The 16,857-nt window shown below is 48.0% G+C and overlaps 2 protein-coding genes across 2 annotated transcripts; one reads left to right on the top strand and one right to left on the bottom strand.

Moving 5' to 3' along the window:
- Positions 1-3,356: 3,356 nt before the first annotated feature.
- OR7C2 (olfactory receptor family 7 subfamily C member 2) lies at positions 3,357-4,350 on the top strand. The gene is given in 5 exon segments (XM_045778446.2): positions 3,357-4,086; positions 4,089-4,161; positions 4,163-4,245; positions 4,248-4,297; positions 4,300-4,350. Coding segments are annotated over 5 exon segments (987 nt in total).
- Positions 4,351-6,017: 1,667 nt separating this feature from the next.
- SLC1A6 (solute carrier family 1 member 6) lies at positions 6,018-16,391 on the bottom strand. The gene is made up of 9 exons (XM_045778601.2): positions 16,187-16,391; positions 15,862-15,999; positions 14,117-14,321; positions 13,296-13,338; positions 12,453-12,796; positions 9,701-9,934; positions 8,305-8,499; positions 7,379-7,513; positions 6,018-6,592 (listed from the first exon to the last, which is right to left on the bottom strand). The coding sequence occupies exons 1-9, from the start codon at positions 16,389-16,391 to the stop codon at positions 6,397-6,399; spliced, it is 1,695 nt and encodes a 564-aa protein (XP_045634557.1). The 3' UTR covers positions 6,018-6,396.
- Between the last annotated feature and the right edge of the window lie 466 nt (positions 16,392-16,857).

Here is a 16,857-nt window from a genome sequence, read left to right as displayed (position 1 = left end):
TAAGAGTCTTTTATGGCCGCTTGCCTCCCTCTCAGTTTTCATTTTATTTATTTTTCCTTCCCTTCCCCCATGTTCATCTGTTTTGTTTCTTAAAGTCCACATGTGAGTGAAATCATGGTATTTGTCTTTCTCTGACTTATTTCACTTAGCATAATACCCTCTAGTTCCATCCACGTCATTGCAAATGGCAAGATTCATTCTTTTTTATTATTTGTTATATTCTAATTTTCTGCATGGCACATTTTATCATTAAGAATTTTTTTTCAGTTTATGGCCCATTTACTGATCTTTTCTTCTCTTATTTCTCTTCTCTTTTTTCTCTTATTTTTAGACTTTTTATTCAGAGAGAACTACTTTCAAAGATTATGTATCTTCATTTATAAATTTATATTACCTATGGTTTTTATTTATTTTCTTCTAATAGACTGTATGTTCTCTTGTTCCACTCTTAACGTCAAACATTGAAATTTATTAGGGCATGTAGGTACCTGGCTGCCTCAGTCAGTAGAACATTCAACTCTGATCTTGGGGTCATGAGTTCAAGTCCCATGTTGTGTGTAGAGCTTACTTAAAAAAAAAAGTAAATATTAGAATCACTAAATCGTACACCTAAAATTAATATTACACTGTATGTTAAGTAACTGGAATTTAAATAAAAACTTCTTAAAAAAGAAATTTATTAGGGAATATAGAGATCAGATCTAACATTATTTTTTCTTAATTGTTAATCACAAAACATTTATGTCTTTAAAAGACACTCTAAGGTATCTAGGAATTAAAAAATGCAAGTTAAGTTGATAAAAATATTTTTATATCCTCAATTATGGTCAATGTCTTACAAAATTACAAACCTCCAGGATTATACTTTTGAAAGAAAGGAAGAACTCTTACTATGAATTTGAGCAGTATTGTGAAATTTCATACCAATGTAAAAAGACCTAAAGATAACTAGGTGTTGTAAATTAATATTATTTGGAGAAAGTATGTAAATATTTTAGAAAAACTTAAAATTATAAATAAAATCCAGAAAATGCACATACTTTATAAATACCAAAAAAATCAAAAGATTTCCTAATATAATAGCAATACTGGAGATATAATTTGGGAGAATATCATTATTAATGACATTAAATCTAAAATACATTAAAATACTGTGCAGAAATCCTGCCATCTGGGGCACCTGGGTGGCTCAGTCAGTTAAGCGTCTGCCTTCAGCTCAGGTCATGATCCCAGAGTCCTGAGATCGAGCCCCGCGTCAAGCTCCCTGCTCCACTGGGAGCCTGCTTCTGCCTCTTGCACTCCCCCTGCTTGTGTTCCCTCTCTCGCTGGATGTCTCTCTCTCTGTCAAATAAATAAAATCTTTTTAAAAAAGGGGGGGGGAAGGAAAAGAAATCCTGCCATCTGTGACACCGTGAATGAACCTGGAGGACATTATGCTAAGTGAAATAAGCCAGACACAGAAGTACAAATACTGCATGACTCCACCTACATAAAGTATCTAAAATCATCACACTCACAGAAGCAGAGAATAGAATGTGGGTTGCCAGTAGCTGGGAGGAGGGGAAATAGGGAATTGTTGCTCAATGGGTATAAAATTTCTGTTGTGCAGGATGAACAATTTCTAGAGATCTGGTGTGTAACATCATAGGTATAGTTAATAATACAGGATAGTACACTTCAAAATATGTTAGGAGGATAAATTGTGAGTATCCTTACCACACCAAAAAAACCACTCAGAACAATACAAGGAAACTTTGGATGGTGAAAGATATGTTTATTACCTTGATTGTAGTGATGATACCGCAGGTGAATGCATACATGTAAACTTATCAACATGTATATACTGGATATGTGCAATTTTTGTAATCAGTTATACTATGATAAGGCTAAAAATAAAAGATGAACTTATGTGAAGACAAACTCAATATTTAGAAAGTCTTGGACACCATAATTGACAAATGAATGAAGACGTAGTATACATATACAATGGAATATTGCTCAGCCATAAAAAAGAATATAATCTTGCCATTTGCAACAACATGGATGAATCTAGAGGGTATCATGCTAAGTGAAATCAGTCCGTCAGAGAAAGACAAATGTTGTATGATTTCACTCAGATATGGAATTTAAGAAACAATATAAGCAATCAGAGGAGAGAAAAAGAGAGAGACAAACCAAGAAATAGACCCTTAACTCTAGAGAACAAACAGATGGATAGCAAAGGGGAGGTGGGTGGGGGTAAGGGTGAACTAGGTGACGGGGATGAAGGAGGGCACTTGTGATGAGCACCAGATATTGTATGGAAGTGTTGAATCACTAAATTCTACACCTGAAACTAATATTACACTGCATGTGAACTAACAAGGTTTTAAATAAAAACTAAAGAAAAAAAAAACAAAAAAAACACACACTAAAAAACAAAGAAAAAAGAGGCAAACAAAAAAGACTCTTAACTATAGAGAACAAACTGGTGGTTGGCAGGTGAGGGACGGGTGAAGTAGGTGAAGGAGATTATGGAGTGCACTTATCATGATAAGAACCGAGACATGTATGGAATTGTTGAATCACTGTATTTTACACCTGAAACTAATCTAACCCTGTACATTAACTGTACTGGAATTTAGAAAGTAATTTTAAAAATTTATAAATAAATAAATAAGTAAATAAGAAACTCTGGGACACTATATTTATAAATTCCATTTTTGTTGAATTTATATAGGGACATTGATAATATAAATGAAATATAGATGATGATTAAAAATCACAACATTGGTTTGTTTTTCTTAGCAGGGGGAGCACCCAAGGTCCAGAGGATCTAAGATATAGAAATTACAGAAAGGCAGGATAATGAATGAACCTCTCAAAGATTAGAAGATCTGCCTGGCATTAGGGAATTCTTCATTCCCACAAGCACTGAGCAGAAAGTACAGGAGCAGGCATTAGGGAGGACTGCTTAGGGATGCAGACAACACTAAAGCAGTGCTCCTCAAACTTGGGTATGCATCAGAGTCCCCAGGAGGGCCTGTCAAGGCACAGAATGCTGGCTCCACACTGAGAGCATCTGATTCATTAGGTCAGGTGGGCCTGAAAATGTGCATTTCCAACAGGTTCCCAGGTGATGCTGATGATGCTAGTCAGGGACCACAATTTGAGAACCACTCATCTTAGAGACAATTTTTCCAGGTAGCAATGGTAACTACAATTTGTCAGCAAAGAAAGCCAATCATTAGTCGAATGAATGACTTCATGAATCCCCTGCATTTGGATTAGGGAAATTTCCATCATTCTGGGGAATGCTTATTTGGAGTGAATCTTGTGTTGCTTTTTTCTTCGTTCTGGGCCAATCCAGTAGGCCCATGGAAAGAGGAAATCAAAAAGGAGTTGGAAATTTTCTCCTCGTGGGATTCACAGAGGAACTGGACCTGCAGCCTTTCTTCTTTGGGTTGTTTCTGTCCACGTATCTGGCCACCGTACTTGGGAATGTGCTCATCATCCTGGCCATCTGCTCAGACCCCCACCTCCACACCCCCATGTACTTCTTCCTCTCCAACCTGTCCTTTGTAGACATCTGCTTCACCTCCACCACCGTCCCCAAGATGCTGCTGAACATCCAGACTCAGAGCAAAGCCATAACATATGCAGGATGCCTCAGCCAGATATTTTTTTTCATTGTGTTTGGATGCCTGGACAATTTACTCCTGACCGTGATGGCCTATGACCGCTTTGTGGCCATCTGTCACCCCCTGCACTACTCAGTCGTCATGAACCCCCAGCTCTGTGGGCTGCTGGTTCTGGGGTCCAGGTGCATCAGTGTCATGGGCTCCCTGCTCGAGACCTTGACCCTTTTGAGGCTGTCCTTCTGCACAAACATGGAAATCCCACACTTTTTTTGTGATCTTCCTGAAGTCCTGAAGCTCGCTTGTTCTGACACCCTCATCAATAGCATAGTGGTGTATTTTGTGACCATTGTCCTAGGTCTTTTTCCCCTCTGTGGGATCCTCTTTTCTTATTCTCAGATTTTCTCCTCCATCCTGAGAATTTCATCAGCCAGGGGCAAGTACAAAGCCTTTTCCACGTGTGAGTCTCACCTCTCGTGGTCTCCTTGTTCTATGGCACAGGCCTTGGGGTCTACCTTAGTTCTGCAGTGACTTCATCCTCCAAGTCTGGTGGCCTCGGTGATATACACCATTGTCACCCCAATGCTGAACCCCTTCATCTACAGCCTGAGGAACAGTGACATGAAGGGGGCCTGGGCACACTCTTCCACAGGGTGGTGCCTCTCGGTGTCAGGACCATCACAGGACTCTCCTGAGTAACTGGGCACACAATACTGAGGACCACAAATCTTAGTTTCCTTCATGCAATATTTTTATTTTTCCTAATTTTACATGTTTTCGAGCAAGACTTTCCTTGGTCCTTCCCTGCCCTCTATATTTCTTCAGGTTCCATTGTGGATTCCTTTTTTCACTTTGTAACCAGTCATTTTAACTTGATATGAATAGAACCTTCTATTTTCTCCATAATCTTCAGTGACGGTTTGGATTTCTTAAAAAATAAATCAAATCTCATGTGTTTAATAGGTACCCTCAAGGTGATGGGTTGTGTGCCTAATTGGGAAATGTTGCCCTGCAAACTCATTTAAAGAGATGTTTTCTAAGGTTATGTGAATGGAATCAAGTCAAAGATTTGCCTCCAGAACTATGAGAAAATAAATTCCTGTTGTTTAAGTCACCCAGCCTGTGGCACTTTGTCACGGCAGCCCTAGCAAACTCATCCACCCCACTCCCACAAGGAGATTTCTGCAGACACAGACCATTGACCATGGGCTACAGGCAGAAATTCTGGTTTGAGACTGGGATCCCAGGCAAAGCTCCCCAGAGTCAAATGTGGAGTAGGATGTTTTATAAGCTTCTTGCCTTTGCATGGACTTCTCCAATCTCTGACACAAATGTTTCCATGGTGACTGCAAAGAAGTTAAAGAATTCTTGGATCCCTTCTTCCAAGTTCTCTCAATTACATATGCCCAAGGGTTCTCTTAGGATCCTAAAGAGTGGGGGAGGAGGCATCCCCAAACATAACTGTGCTTGAAGGTCCCTTCCCCCTTGAGAGAGGTGAAGTTTAATTTGATTTAGAAAAAGCTTATGTTGTGTTTCTGGAACAAGAGGGTTATACAGTTGAGTTATACCCATGACATCGGGAATCATGTTACTCTCTATTTACTTGTGTTTTCCCCAAGGCTTTGTTAAGGTCTCATTTAATGTCCCACCTGGTTCATTAGGCTTGCCGGTGGAGTAAGGAGACAGAAGCTTCCTGAGGCCAGCATGGGGGTATCTGAGCCAACTGGTTTCGGGGTCAAGAGTTGGGACGACAAGACCCAGCTACTCATCCCCATGGGAAGCTGCTTCCTCTATTCCCAGCCATGGGTATATGAAGTAAAGGGTTAACTTGGAGGGCTAGGGGTACTCAAAGCCTGCATATTCCAGAGAATGGACTTGCCCTTGACTGGCTCCTGGGAAATAATCCCAGAGTCCTTGGAATATCCTCCTTGATAAAAGTGTCTTTGGGGCCCTGAGCCATGCCAGGTCGTCTATGCTGACAATGTAATTTATGGTGAATGCCTGTTTTGGTTCACCGGAGGCGCTGGACAATACTATATTCATTTGACTTCTGTGGGGGCTGAAGAGTGAGTAGTGAAGCACTCTGTGCCTACAAGACAGACTCCCAGTACAAATCCTGGACACCAAGGCTCAAGTGAGTTTCATTGGCTGTCAGTATTCATACGTGCTGTCACATATCATTGCTGAGAGAATTAAGGGCATCCACGGTATTCCACAAAGAGGGGACAACTGGAAGCCCATGTCTGGTGTCTTCTGGACCCTGCCCTAGGCAACTTTTGTCCTTGCAGATTTTAATCAGTATCGTTTCACTGCAGTAAGCCATAAATGCGAGCATCACAGCTTTTCCAAGTTCCACGAGTCCTTCTGGCAAATCATTGAAGGTCTTGGGAACCCCTGACCTAGAGGCCATGAACATTGTTTTATTACAATAAACGGTGGTTTTCCTTTACCTCTTCAATTCCACCACTCCTTGAGAAAATACATAACATGAGCTGACCCCTCAGCTTGTGGGACCCAAAACTGCCCTTATCCCCAGTCCCAGAGGAAGTATTTCCTCCCCACCTTGCTTACTGCCCTCCACAAGTTCTCCCCATGCTCTCAGAGAGAAATGGAGGCCTTGGACATCCTTTCGTTCCTGCTCCTTTATCTCGGTTTCCACCAAACAAGCCAGACAGAACGTGTGTGTTCAGCGCACGGTCATTCGGGCAGCGGGTCTTCCCTAGGACCCCCCCACCCCAGCCCCATTCCCTCCTCTCTGGGCAGCAGAGCTGGGGGCCCCTCACATGGCACTCTCGTTGCCTCCCCGTCCCCTAGATGCCCCCTTCTCTTGTGCCATGAGTGACTTGTAGGGCTTCCCCAGGCTGGGGAGGGTGAGCTCGGCTTCCTGCAGCTCCAGCTCCCGCTGAGACAAATGCTCAATGACGGCTGCTCCGATAGAGTCCCCCAGGACATTAGTCATTGTGCGAAGTCGGTCACTGGGGAGGGGTGGGGAAAGAAAAGCCAGTGTTAGCCGAGGTTTGAAGAGCTCATGGAGGAGAGGGTGTAGCAGGGTGGAGGGGTTCCTTGTGCCTGGGAGTTGGGGCTCATGTTCCATCCACGACCACATAACCTCAAGCAGGTGCCTCCCCTCTATGTCCTCAGTTTCCCCTTCTAACAGATGCAGGTTGGATCAACACTGATAGGCTCACATGTGAACTTAGCAATGCAATTCTTTCTTTTTAAGGATGTAAACATCTGATAGAAAAAATTCGAGGTTGTGGGCTGAACAGCATACAGGATGAGGAAGGTAACTACCATGAGTAAATCAGGCCAGACTGGAGACTGTCTAAACGGGACTCAAGTCCACCTGACAGCTCCCAAATGGGGAGGAAAGTCCAGACTTTTTTTAATGTAAACCTCCCATTTTTCAAAGGTGAGAATTAAAAACATAAACCAACAACAACAAAAATTTGCAAGCCAGCTCTGTCCCATGGATCACCTCTTTGTGACTTCTCCATAAAGCATGTACAAGGGCTTTTCAGGCTCATAGGTAAAGCCTCCATTGCTCATCTCCTCCCCATCCTACTTCCCAAGGTTAACCCTATGGAATTTGGGCTCTACAGGCCATGGTTTGGAGTATTCTCCAAGGCTTCCCTTCTACTCTAAAATTCTAGAACTCTGTGTCCTTGCTGGAATGAGGGTCCACGGGTTGGGGGTCTCACAAGGAAAGCAGGGGTGGGTGGGTTGAGGAAAGATTGCACCAGCATCTGAAGAACACTCACAGGAACCAGTCCACAGCTATGATCAGCGTGATGTCTTCAGTGGGCAGGCCGACCGATGTGAGCACAATGACCATGGTGACCAGACCCGCCTGGGGGATGCCAGCAGCCCCAACGCTGGCTGCTGTCGCCGTGATACTGTACGTGGACAAAGAACACAGGGAGGCAGGAGGTGGGAAGGAGAAGACGAGGAAGAGAGTGAAAAAGGGCACAACAGAAGGGAAGAGGTGGTTCCCTGGGAAAATCTTAAATTAAGTGCCTGAAAATAAAAAGGAGCCTTCAATAAATGTATTCTTTCAACTCATATTTATTGAGCATTTACTAGATGCTAGACACCTAGTAGAAACTCCCTTAGAAGAAAATCCCTGCCCAGACAGAGCTTACATTCTACTGGGGGAGACAGGCAATAAGCAAGATGATTACTTAAAACATATACTAAGGCAGATGGTATAACAGAGAAATGGTTTGGCCTACAAAAATCCAAACCGTGCAATTTTAAATAGAATAATTCAGGGAACACTTCTCTGAGCAGGTGACGCCAGAGCAAAGGCCTGAAGGAGGTGACATTTGCTGTTATATTTATAATGGCCACATTGGAACCTCTGGGTGATGAGGCCCAGGGATCCATCTTTCTTATAAGAGCCTCAGGTTATTAGGATCCACCAGCCATACTTTGGGAAATACTGGGCAAAGGGATCTCCCACGATAGTATGTGAGAGAAGATGGGACTGAAACATCTGGCCAGCTCCTGATAGCCTCAGGCTGCAAAGTCTCACCTTTAGCCTCATGGGCGGCTGGGCTCTTCCCACATCCCCCCTCCAACATTCAAAGCCTCCCTTGACCTCAAGCTGAGGCTCCCTCCACCCCTAGCCAAGCTAATGACTTCTTAGGTCTCACCTGCTGGCAGATCCCACTCAAGACCACCTCACCTGATGGTCGTGATCTGGCCCAGGTTGAGCTCATAGTTGTTGACTTGGGCGATGAAGATGGCGGCCAGAGCCTCATACAGGGCGGTCCCGTCCATGTTGACGGTGGCCCCCACGGGCAGCACGAACCTGGTGATGCGTCGGTCCACACCAAGGCCCTCCTCCAGGCAGCGGAAAGTGATGGGCAGTGTTGCAGAGCTAGAGGAGAGAGCCCTGGAGGCTGAGAATGGGGGGTGGCAGGGTGGGGCTGGAACAGCCATGGGCCAAAGGAGGGATTCTGCTGAGAACACTGGGAGACAACGTGGGAGCCAGAGCAAGGGGAGGATGGCAGACACATAACATTTCAGAGGTTGGTAAACGTGCACAGAGAGGAAAGGCTCCTCATGATGCAAGAAGCACATGGCAGTGGGGGTCCCCTAGGTTGAAGGTCTCTTGACCCACTTAAAGCCAATAGCTTCAGGCTAATTACTTGACACTTGTGCATGCCACTAGTGAACTTTCCACTCCCAGAAAGGAAAGGACTAGGGGTCTGCTGACCTCCCACACCTGCAGGGTTAAGAGAGAAGAATTAGAGGGACCCCTAATCCCCACTCCTGTAGCTCAGGGAGCAACCTCAGCTACACTAACCCTCCTGGTCTCTCCCCACCACTCCCCAGCAGGGGAAGAGCAACCCAACTGATGGGTGAGTTTAGCTGAAGGAGTGGACATCTCACTTGGAATTGGCCTGTCCGCAAAACACGTGCTCTGCCTGGTCAGCTTGATGTCATGCAGTGAGAAGCCTGGCCCCACAGAGAAGGCCTCTGGGGATCCAGCCCTGCGGTGATCAGTTGAGTTTCATACTAGGCTACAATGGCATCAATCCCATTGGCCAAAGACCAAAAGGCACATTCTCCAGGCAGAATTATGAGCAACAACAATGACATTATCCTTCCATCTGGTTGGCTCTTGGGATACTTCTCAAACTATTTTGAATTTGGATGATGGGGGAAAGGGAAGCTCTTTATTAACCCCATAAAACCACAAAGAAAAGGAGAAAGAAGCCAAGTGAGCTCCCAGAGACCATCTCGAGGGGAAATGAGACTCTGAGCTAGAAAATGATACAGAATATGGGGCATGTTGGAACCTTGGTCCTAACATCAAAATTGGCAGCTGGTTCTCCTCCATATAAAATAGAGAAATAGAAAATGTGGAAAACAGGTCAGGAGAGCCAGCCTGGGACAAAGATCGGCACCCAGGTGTCAACTGACCTGCAGACTTTCAGAAGCCACTGACATTACCACACAGCTCAGATGAGGTTCAGTGTGGGAGATGGGGGGGGTGGTCAGGACTCCTAGGAGAGCCTGTGAACCACAAACAGTGAACCTCAGGAAAGTACCAAGGGCAGGGGATGAAGCCGTACCTGGAAGACGTGCCCATGGCAGTGATTAGGGCCTGCAGCATTCCCCCGATGAAGGGAAAGGGGTTCCGGTGGGTGATGAGGAAGTAGATGAGAGGCAGGACACCACCAGCATGGAGGAACAAGCCCACAATGACGGTCAGGGTGTACATGCCCAGCTGACCCCCCAGGACGGCCATGTCCTCCATCTCTAGGATCTTCCCAGCGATCAGGAACAGGATGCCCACAGGTGCGTACCTAGGCCAAGCCAGACACCTGTCAGAGCTCCCTCATGACTTCCCCTACAGATCAGAGCTGGCATCTCCAAGGCTTTGCCCATATAAGCCCGTGGAGCCAGGCAGCGCCCACCATACGGCACCCTACTCGGCCCCAACCTTCCCCCACACTGACAGATAGGGATGGGCCCCACAAACATATCCCACTTCCTCTTCCTGCTCACCCACAGTTCACACCCAGAACAGCAGGGAAAAGTTCCTACGACTCCAGGGCATACAATCTCATAAGGTCTCTCTTTCCTCCACTCCACCATTCAAGTCCCTTCCCAATAGTCACTGTCTTCGGGACTCTTTCACTAGACGTGGCCCAGAGGTTCCCCGTCACTGGCCTTCAAACTTCCCTTATTCACCGCCTCCAACTCTGTTTGCTCGAAATGTGTCACCTCAATGCCCCTGTTCTCTTTCCTGTAAGTGCATATTCTCACTCACTCACCAGCCCTGAGCTATTTCACCTGAATTTCCCCCAGACATCCCAAACCACGCGTCTTACCAAATTGTCTACTATTCAACCACTCTCTTGAGCACCTACTCTGCTCCAGTCACACAGCCCCTGCCCCTGTGGTGCTTACATTCTGATGGGGGAAAACAGACGAGACACATAGAAATGCCTAATTAAAAACTTCGGGTGCTGAGAGCTGCAAAGCACAGCCCCTGAGTGGGGCAGCGTCAGCACGAGTGGTCGGGGAGGGCCTCCCTGGAGATGTGACATTCACACAGAGGCCTGGACAATGAGAAGAGACACATCTATCTGAGGGGGAAGAATTGCAGGCACCACGTAAAGACCCTGAGACGAGCAGGAGCTAGAAGTGCTGAAGGAGAAGAGAGCAGACCAGTGTGGCTGGAGCAGCGAGAGAGAGGAGACCGAAGTGAGTTCTCGGGGGCTCACCTGTGCTCCCCACAAACCAGCGCATCTTAGTCTCGTGGGTTCCTGCCAGTGGTGCCTTCATTCACCTGTCACCAGGCTTCAGCTGTTACTCCTCTCTCCTTAGAAACTGAAGTCTACGCTTGGTTGTTCTCATGGTAGAGGCATTGGAGGAGGTAGGGACCTCTTGGGAAATTGCTACAACAGCTTGGGTCAGAAACGATGAGACCCACCCTGAGGTGGTGGGAAGGAGGATGTGGGGCACTTTTCCAGCCACAGCTGTATTCCCCTGGGCTCAGCTGGGCTCAAGGTGAGACCCGATGGGAGGTTGCTGAGCTGTCTCCCAGTCCAGACCTACCTCCATGACTGCTCTCTGACCCCCCTCCCCATCATCCTCACCTTCATCCTTCCTCCTCATCCACAAAATTCTTCAACCCTAGGTCAGTTGTATGGGGCTTCTTTCCTTCTACACTCACCCAGCTAACACATCTGGAGAAACTGCCAACACCACCACTATAAGTTTATGGTTTCCAATTCAGTTGAGCTTCCGTCTTGTCAGTCTTCTTGCCTATCCTTGATAAGCTACCCCTTCATAGTCCCCTCAGTTGCTTTTCCATGCCTTAAACTTGGCCTCTAGCCCCTTACACAACTTTCTAATTACTGGGGATTATGTACAAAGTCTCCCCCAGTTTGGCACTAGACAGTCTTGTGAATATCTTGCACCACCACTCCCAACTTACCCTGTGCTCCCACCTCCCTGAACTCCCCACCATTCTCCAGCCAACTCAGGCTCTTGCAGGCTTTGCATATTCTCTTCCCCCTGCTGGAAGGGCCTCTCTCCCCATCCCGTCCTATTGGCTTCCCACTTGCCTTTCAAGACCCAACCACGAGGTGACCTTTTCCATAACTTCCTTTTCACCTTCCCAGGCAGAGTTCACTGCATATCCCTCTCTTGGCTTTTCACTTCTCCACGTTCCCAACTCTTTTTGAATGTCCCTTTGCTCTAGAACCTTCCACCTTGTACTACATTTACCTAGTGTATGTCTGTCTCCTCCAAGACTTCATACGCTTCTGGGCGACAGGGATTGAATTTAGTGTATCCCTGTGTTCCAGACAAAGTTAGCCCAGGAAAATGTCTGGGGAATGAGTGAAGGAACAGAGAACGGTAAAATGGATGCACGCATGTATCAAGTAAGGAATAACTAATGAGTGGATAAATGAATAAGAAAATGAGCAAATGAGACACAAATGAACAGGCGAGCGAATGAATGAGTGTGTTACGTGAAGGAATGCTGGGAATACATGAGGGAGTGAATGGGAGAATAACAAATGTGGAGATGAATGAGTGGGTCAAAGAATGAGCTTGAATGAATACATGGCGGAGTTGTAAATCAATCAATCAAGCAAGCAATGGCTTCATTAATGCGTGGATAAGTCTGTGAATGAGTTTATGAGTGAATGTATAAATTAGTAAATTAACCAATATATATATGAATGACTTTGGCCAAATGGCCCCAATGGCCCCTTGAGCAGCGGCCCCACAGCCTGACTTCCCAGTCCCAGCTCCACCTTTCCCATGAGCCATCACCTACCAGCCCTGTCAAAGCCCAGCACTCACCAGATAATGATGCCCACCATCCTCATAATAGCCTCATTGAGGCTGTCAAAGAAATCCCGCAGGACTCGGCCCTTGTGTTTCATGCCACCGATGACCAGCCCAAAGGCCACAGAGAAGACCACAAGGCCCAGGGCATTGATGCCATTGGCTGAGCCAGGCACAGGCACGGTCTCCTCGAAGCTCAGCACCTCCTGCAGGGTGCCCAAGGCCCAGGTGACATTTTCCAGGAGGCTAGTTCCATTGTCCACTGAGGATGGGGAAGGCATGGAGGTGCCCAGCTCAGATCCATTCTCTGTCCTCACGATGGTCCTGGTTACCAACCTCGTGCTATACTGCGTCTTGAACTGAAATATGGAGAGATCGGGGCCAAAATCAATTTATCAGAATCTCCTGAAGAAGTTTATGTAGAACACCAGTTCCTGGCTGCCACCCCTGGAGAGCCTCGTTCAGAGGACTTGACCAGTGCATAGAAGAACGAGGAATACATGAATGAAGGAGTGATCAACCAATGCATGGCAGAATGAGTATAGATTCTTCATTTCTCAAAGCCCCCTTCTCAAACAGATTCAGAGGCCTCTCTCCTCAACCATCTATGGTGAGATGCCCCGGTTCCTCCTTCAGCACCATCCCCAGGCAGCTCGTGGCCTAAGTCCTTTTCCGTTATCCTCTCTTGATCACTCCACCAATGGGAGGTACATTCTTTCTCCCAGACTCTTCCAAACACCCCTGTCCATTGCTCTGGTGGGCCCTTCTTCCCATCCCTCACCCCGGGACCACTCACTTGGCAGCAAGCTCCCCCCACCCTCCAAACCTCCTTGACCACACTGTGCACTTCCCCCTGACCTGTTTGAAGCAGGCCTCCACCAGGTTGGGCGGAAACATATTTCTGCAGAAAAACATCAGAGGAAGGGAGTGGTTAGACCTTGGGAAGGAGTCCAGGGTGATAATATCAAGAATAATAGCAACAGTACCAACCATAATAATGGCAGCCAACAAGCGAATGCTTACTCTAGGCCAGGTACTGAGCTAAGTGCTTGCCTTATATATGACCTAACCCTACGATAACTCTAGAAGTGAGCACTACTGAGGTCCCCATTTTATTCACAAAGAAACCATCTCACAGAGAACTTAGGGAAGTGACCCAAAGCTGCACAGCTCATAAGGGGTACAGATGGACCTCAAATACAGGTCTCTCTGAGCCCTTCCATAGAAACCTATGCTACCTCGCAGACTTCAATTCACACACATGTGCCAGTGATGCCTCAAAAAACACAGATAACTTGTGGACCTGTGTTTCCCCCAGTCAGTGGCCAGGGGATAACCATGGCAAGCCTTGATCCTGGCTAGCAAAATCATGCTTCTTTGAAAGAATCATTCATCTTCCAATGGAGCTTGAGAATACCACACACCACTGTTCTGAGTCCATCTCAAGATGCAGCTAAAACCTCCAGAACCTAAGGGCCAAAAGATCACACCCGAGGAGTCAGCTACTCTCAGCAGAGGATTTGTGCAAGGCTCCAAGGCAGAAAACGGGTACCAATAAACTAGATTCAACTTGGGTGTTGCATTTCCGGGCTGCGTCAGCCTGTCCCCTTTGTCTCTCCTTGAGTATGGCTTCTTGCATCTAGGGCCAGAGTTCCCATCAAAATTAGAAAGGACGTCACCTGACCAGGTCCATGAAGGCATCGGCTGTGGGGATGGTCTCAATGCGGCCCTCGCGGTGCAGCCCCTCCTTGGAGCCCTTCCCAGGATGGATGATGGTGACCATGAGGATGCCAATGAAGACAGCGATGACCGTGGTCACCATGTAGTACACAGCTGCCCGCATCCCCATCCGCCCTGTTGCCTTGTTATCCAGGGATGCCATACCTGGAGGACAGGTGGTGCAGCCCTGAGCAGCGCCGTCCGCACCCCACCACCCGCTCTTCCATCCATCAGCTCTACTTCCCTCATACCTCCAGCTCAACAAGCATTGCACCGAGCGTCTCCTCCTTCTGTGGCCACCCCAGCACCCACGCTGCCATCCTTCGACCCCTCTCATCATTCTTCAACCCCTATTCTATTTTCCATATACACCTTCCCCCTCATCCTTTATCCCCAAGCCCCACTCCACTAACCTTCCCTCTACTTCAAGCCAAACTTTTCAACCCCCACCCCATCCTCCATGGATGGCTACGTTACACCATGACGTCACCTTCATTCCAAACTCCTCATCCTGCTATTGACCCCAAGATGATATCTCCCTGCAGCCCACCTCACTGTACACTATCTGTGAGATGCTTCTTTTGGTGCTCCATCCAAAATCCCTTTGCCAGGCTAACACGCCGCTCTTCGGCTGTTGCACTGTTGGCTGCTAACGGTTTGTGTGGCCACCTTCTCTGGAGAATGGCCCTCAGCAGGACAAAGGCTGCTTTGCCCAGAAATACCCCCACGGAAGACCTAAAGCCAAAGGCTGCCTGGTACAGGGATTCAAAAGGCCAGCTGCTTTGAGTCGGGCAGAGTTGGGAAGAACAATTCTGTAGCATTACTCCTGCTCCAGAGCTATCCAGGCGATAAAGCGGAGGCCAGCCTTCTTCTGAACCCACATCTCTGCTTAGATCCTTTCCCTGCCGCATCTTGCTCCCCTCACTTCCTCATGGGTCTCTCTTGAATGCTATCTCTTGATAGATCACTTGTGCAAATAACCCCATCTTAGGCTCTGCTTCTGGGAAACCCAACCCAAGAAACCACTCTTTCAGGTCTTTATCTTCACCCCCATCCCAAAATCTGGAGGTTGGCGATCATTCACGTAGGGGCCAAATCTGGCCCCCTGCCTGTTTTTGTCCATAAAGTTTTATTGGAACACAAGCACACCCGTTTGTTTACAGAGGAGCCTGCAGCTGCTCCCGCACTCCCAGAGCAGAACCGAGTAGTTAGGACAGAGTTAGTATGGCCCCCACGGCTGAAAATGTTTACTATCTGGCCATTTACAGAAAAATTTCCCTACGTCTGCATAGCCCATCCTTATTTCTACCAGGGCCCCCACCCACCATCCTGTCACCTCCATCTCCAACACCTTCACCCACATCCCACCCCCTGACCATTGATGCCATTCTATCTTCCCTGCTGCCCTATCACAGCCTTTCTTTCACCTCTGGATGATGGTAAGCCCCTGGCAGGCTGGTATTTTATCTACATGAAAAAGCACGATAAAGTTGCTGAGATAAGTGGCATGGATCATATGGGGTCTGGAACCTGGTCTGATGAAGATCTCTGGGCTTTGGCCAAGAACTCCGGGCTAGGTGCAGGCTTCGTGTTTGAGGTCCTAAGATAGGGACATGATCCCATGCTTGCGATAGCTTTGGCTCCAGGTTTGAGCTGGGGCTCCGGGAGGGGTCTGGGAGGCCAACCCTGGCCTGGGCTCTCTCACCTGTGACCAGGCTGGAGACAATAAGTGGCAGCACCAGCATCTGCAGCATCCTCATGAGAAGCTCTCCAGGGAAAGAGAAGTACTTGATCTGACGGTAGGTAAGCTGGTACGGGCGCAGGGCAAAGGCCAGGCTGACCCCTAGGACCGAAAGGCAGGCTCTGTGGAATGGTTTGGGTCCCTCAGCCCCATTTGTGTGAAAGTGTCCTGGGCGGGGGGGGGCGGTGGGTGATGGCAAGCGCGCGTGCAAGTGAGAATGAGTGGGCGGAGTGACGATGTGCACCTGCGGGGAATTTCTCCGAGCCCCTGCCCCTCCCAGCCAGCTCACCGATGACCACGGCGCTGACAGTCAGCAGGATGAAGGCGTTCCGGCGCAGGAAGCGCAGCACGTGCTCCCGCGTCATGGTCTGCAGGCGCAGGCGCGTGCGCAGCGCTCTCTGCTGCAGGCTCTCCTGCAGCCGCTGCAGCCAGCCCACCCGGCCCAGCCGCTGGCCACTCTCCCGCAGGAACAGGCTGTTCCCGTGGCTGCTCATGGTCTATCTGCGGGGGACAGAGGGGCCTTCTGGTAAGGGAAAGACAGACAGCAGCTGTGGGGACAGGGGAAAGGGTTGAGGAAGCTGGCGAGGAACTCAGAATCCAGACAGGGGAGGGGCGATGTCCACCTGCTGGGGGGGTGCCCGTGCTGGGACACCTGAGAACACTGCCTGGGGTTCAGGGGTTACATCCTGGTAGAAAAGGGTCCAGATCTCCAGAATCCGCTCCCAGGCATGGCGGGGAAGGAGACCACAACGTAATGGACGCTTTTGCCATTCCTTGACTGAAGAGCCCTCCTGATTGCATATCCTCACAGCCACTGGGGGCTGTCCCAGTTCACAAAACAGACTAGCGAGCCTTTGCTGAGCGCCAACTGCATGCAGAGCCCTAGATAAGGCACCCTGGGGTTAGCCCCCCAAATTAATATGGTTTGGTGTGTGGCCCAGTGGTGTGACTAGTGGCCTT

This window comes from Ursus americanus, chromosome 14 (genome assembly GCF_024610735.1).
Source record: "Ursus americanus isolate L20-20 chromosome 14, mUrsAme1.1.p, whole genome shotgun sequence".
NCBI lineage: Eukaryota > Metazoa > Chordata > Mammalia > Carnivora > Ursidae > Ursus > Ursus americanus.
Note: the sequence above shows the minus strand (reverse complement) of the source record. Positions and strands in the feature narration are given on the sequence as shown.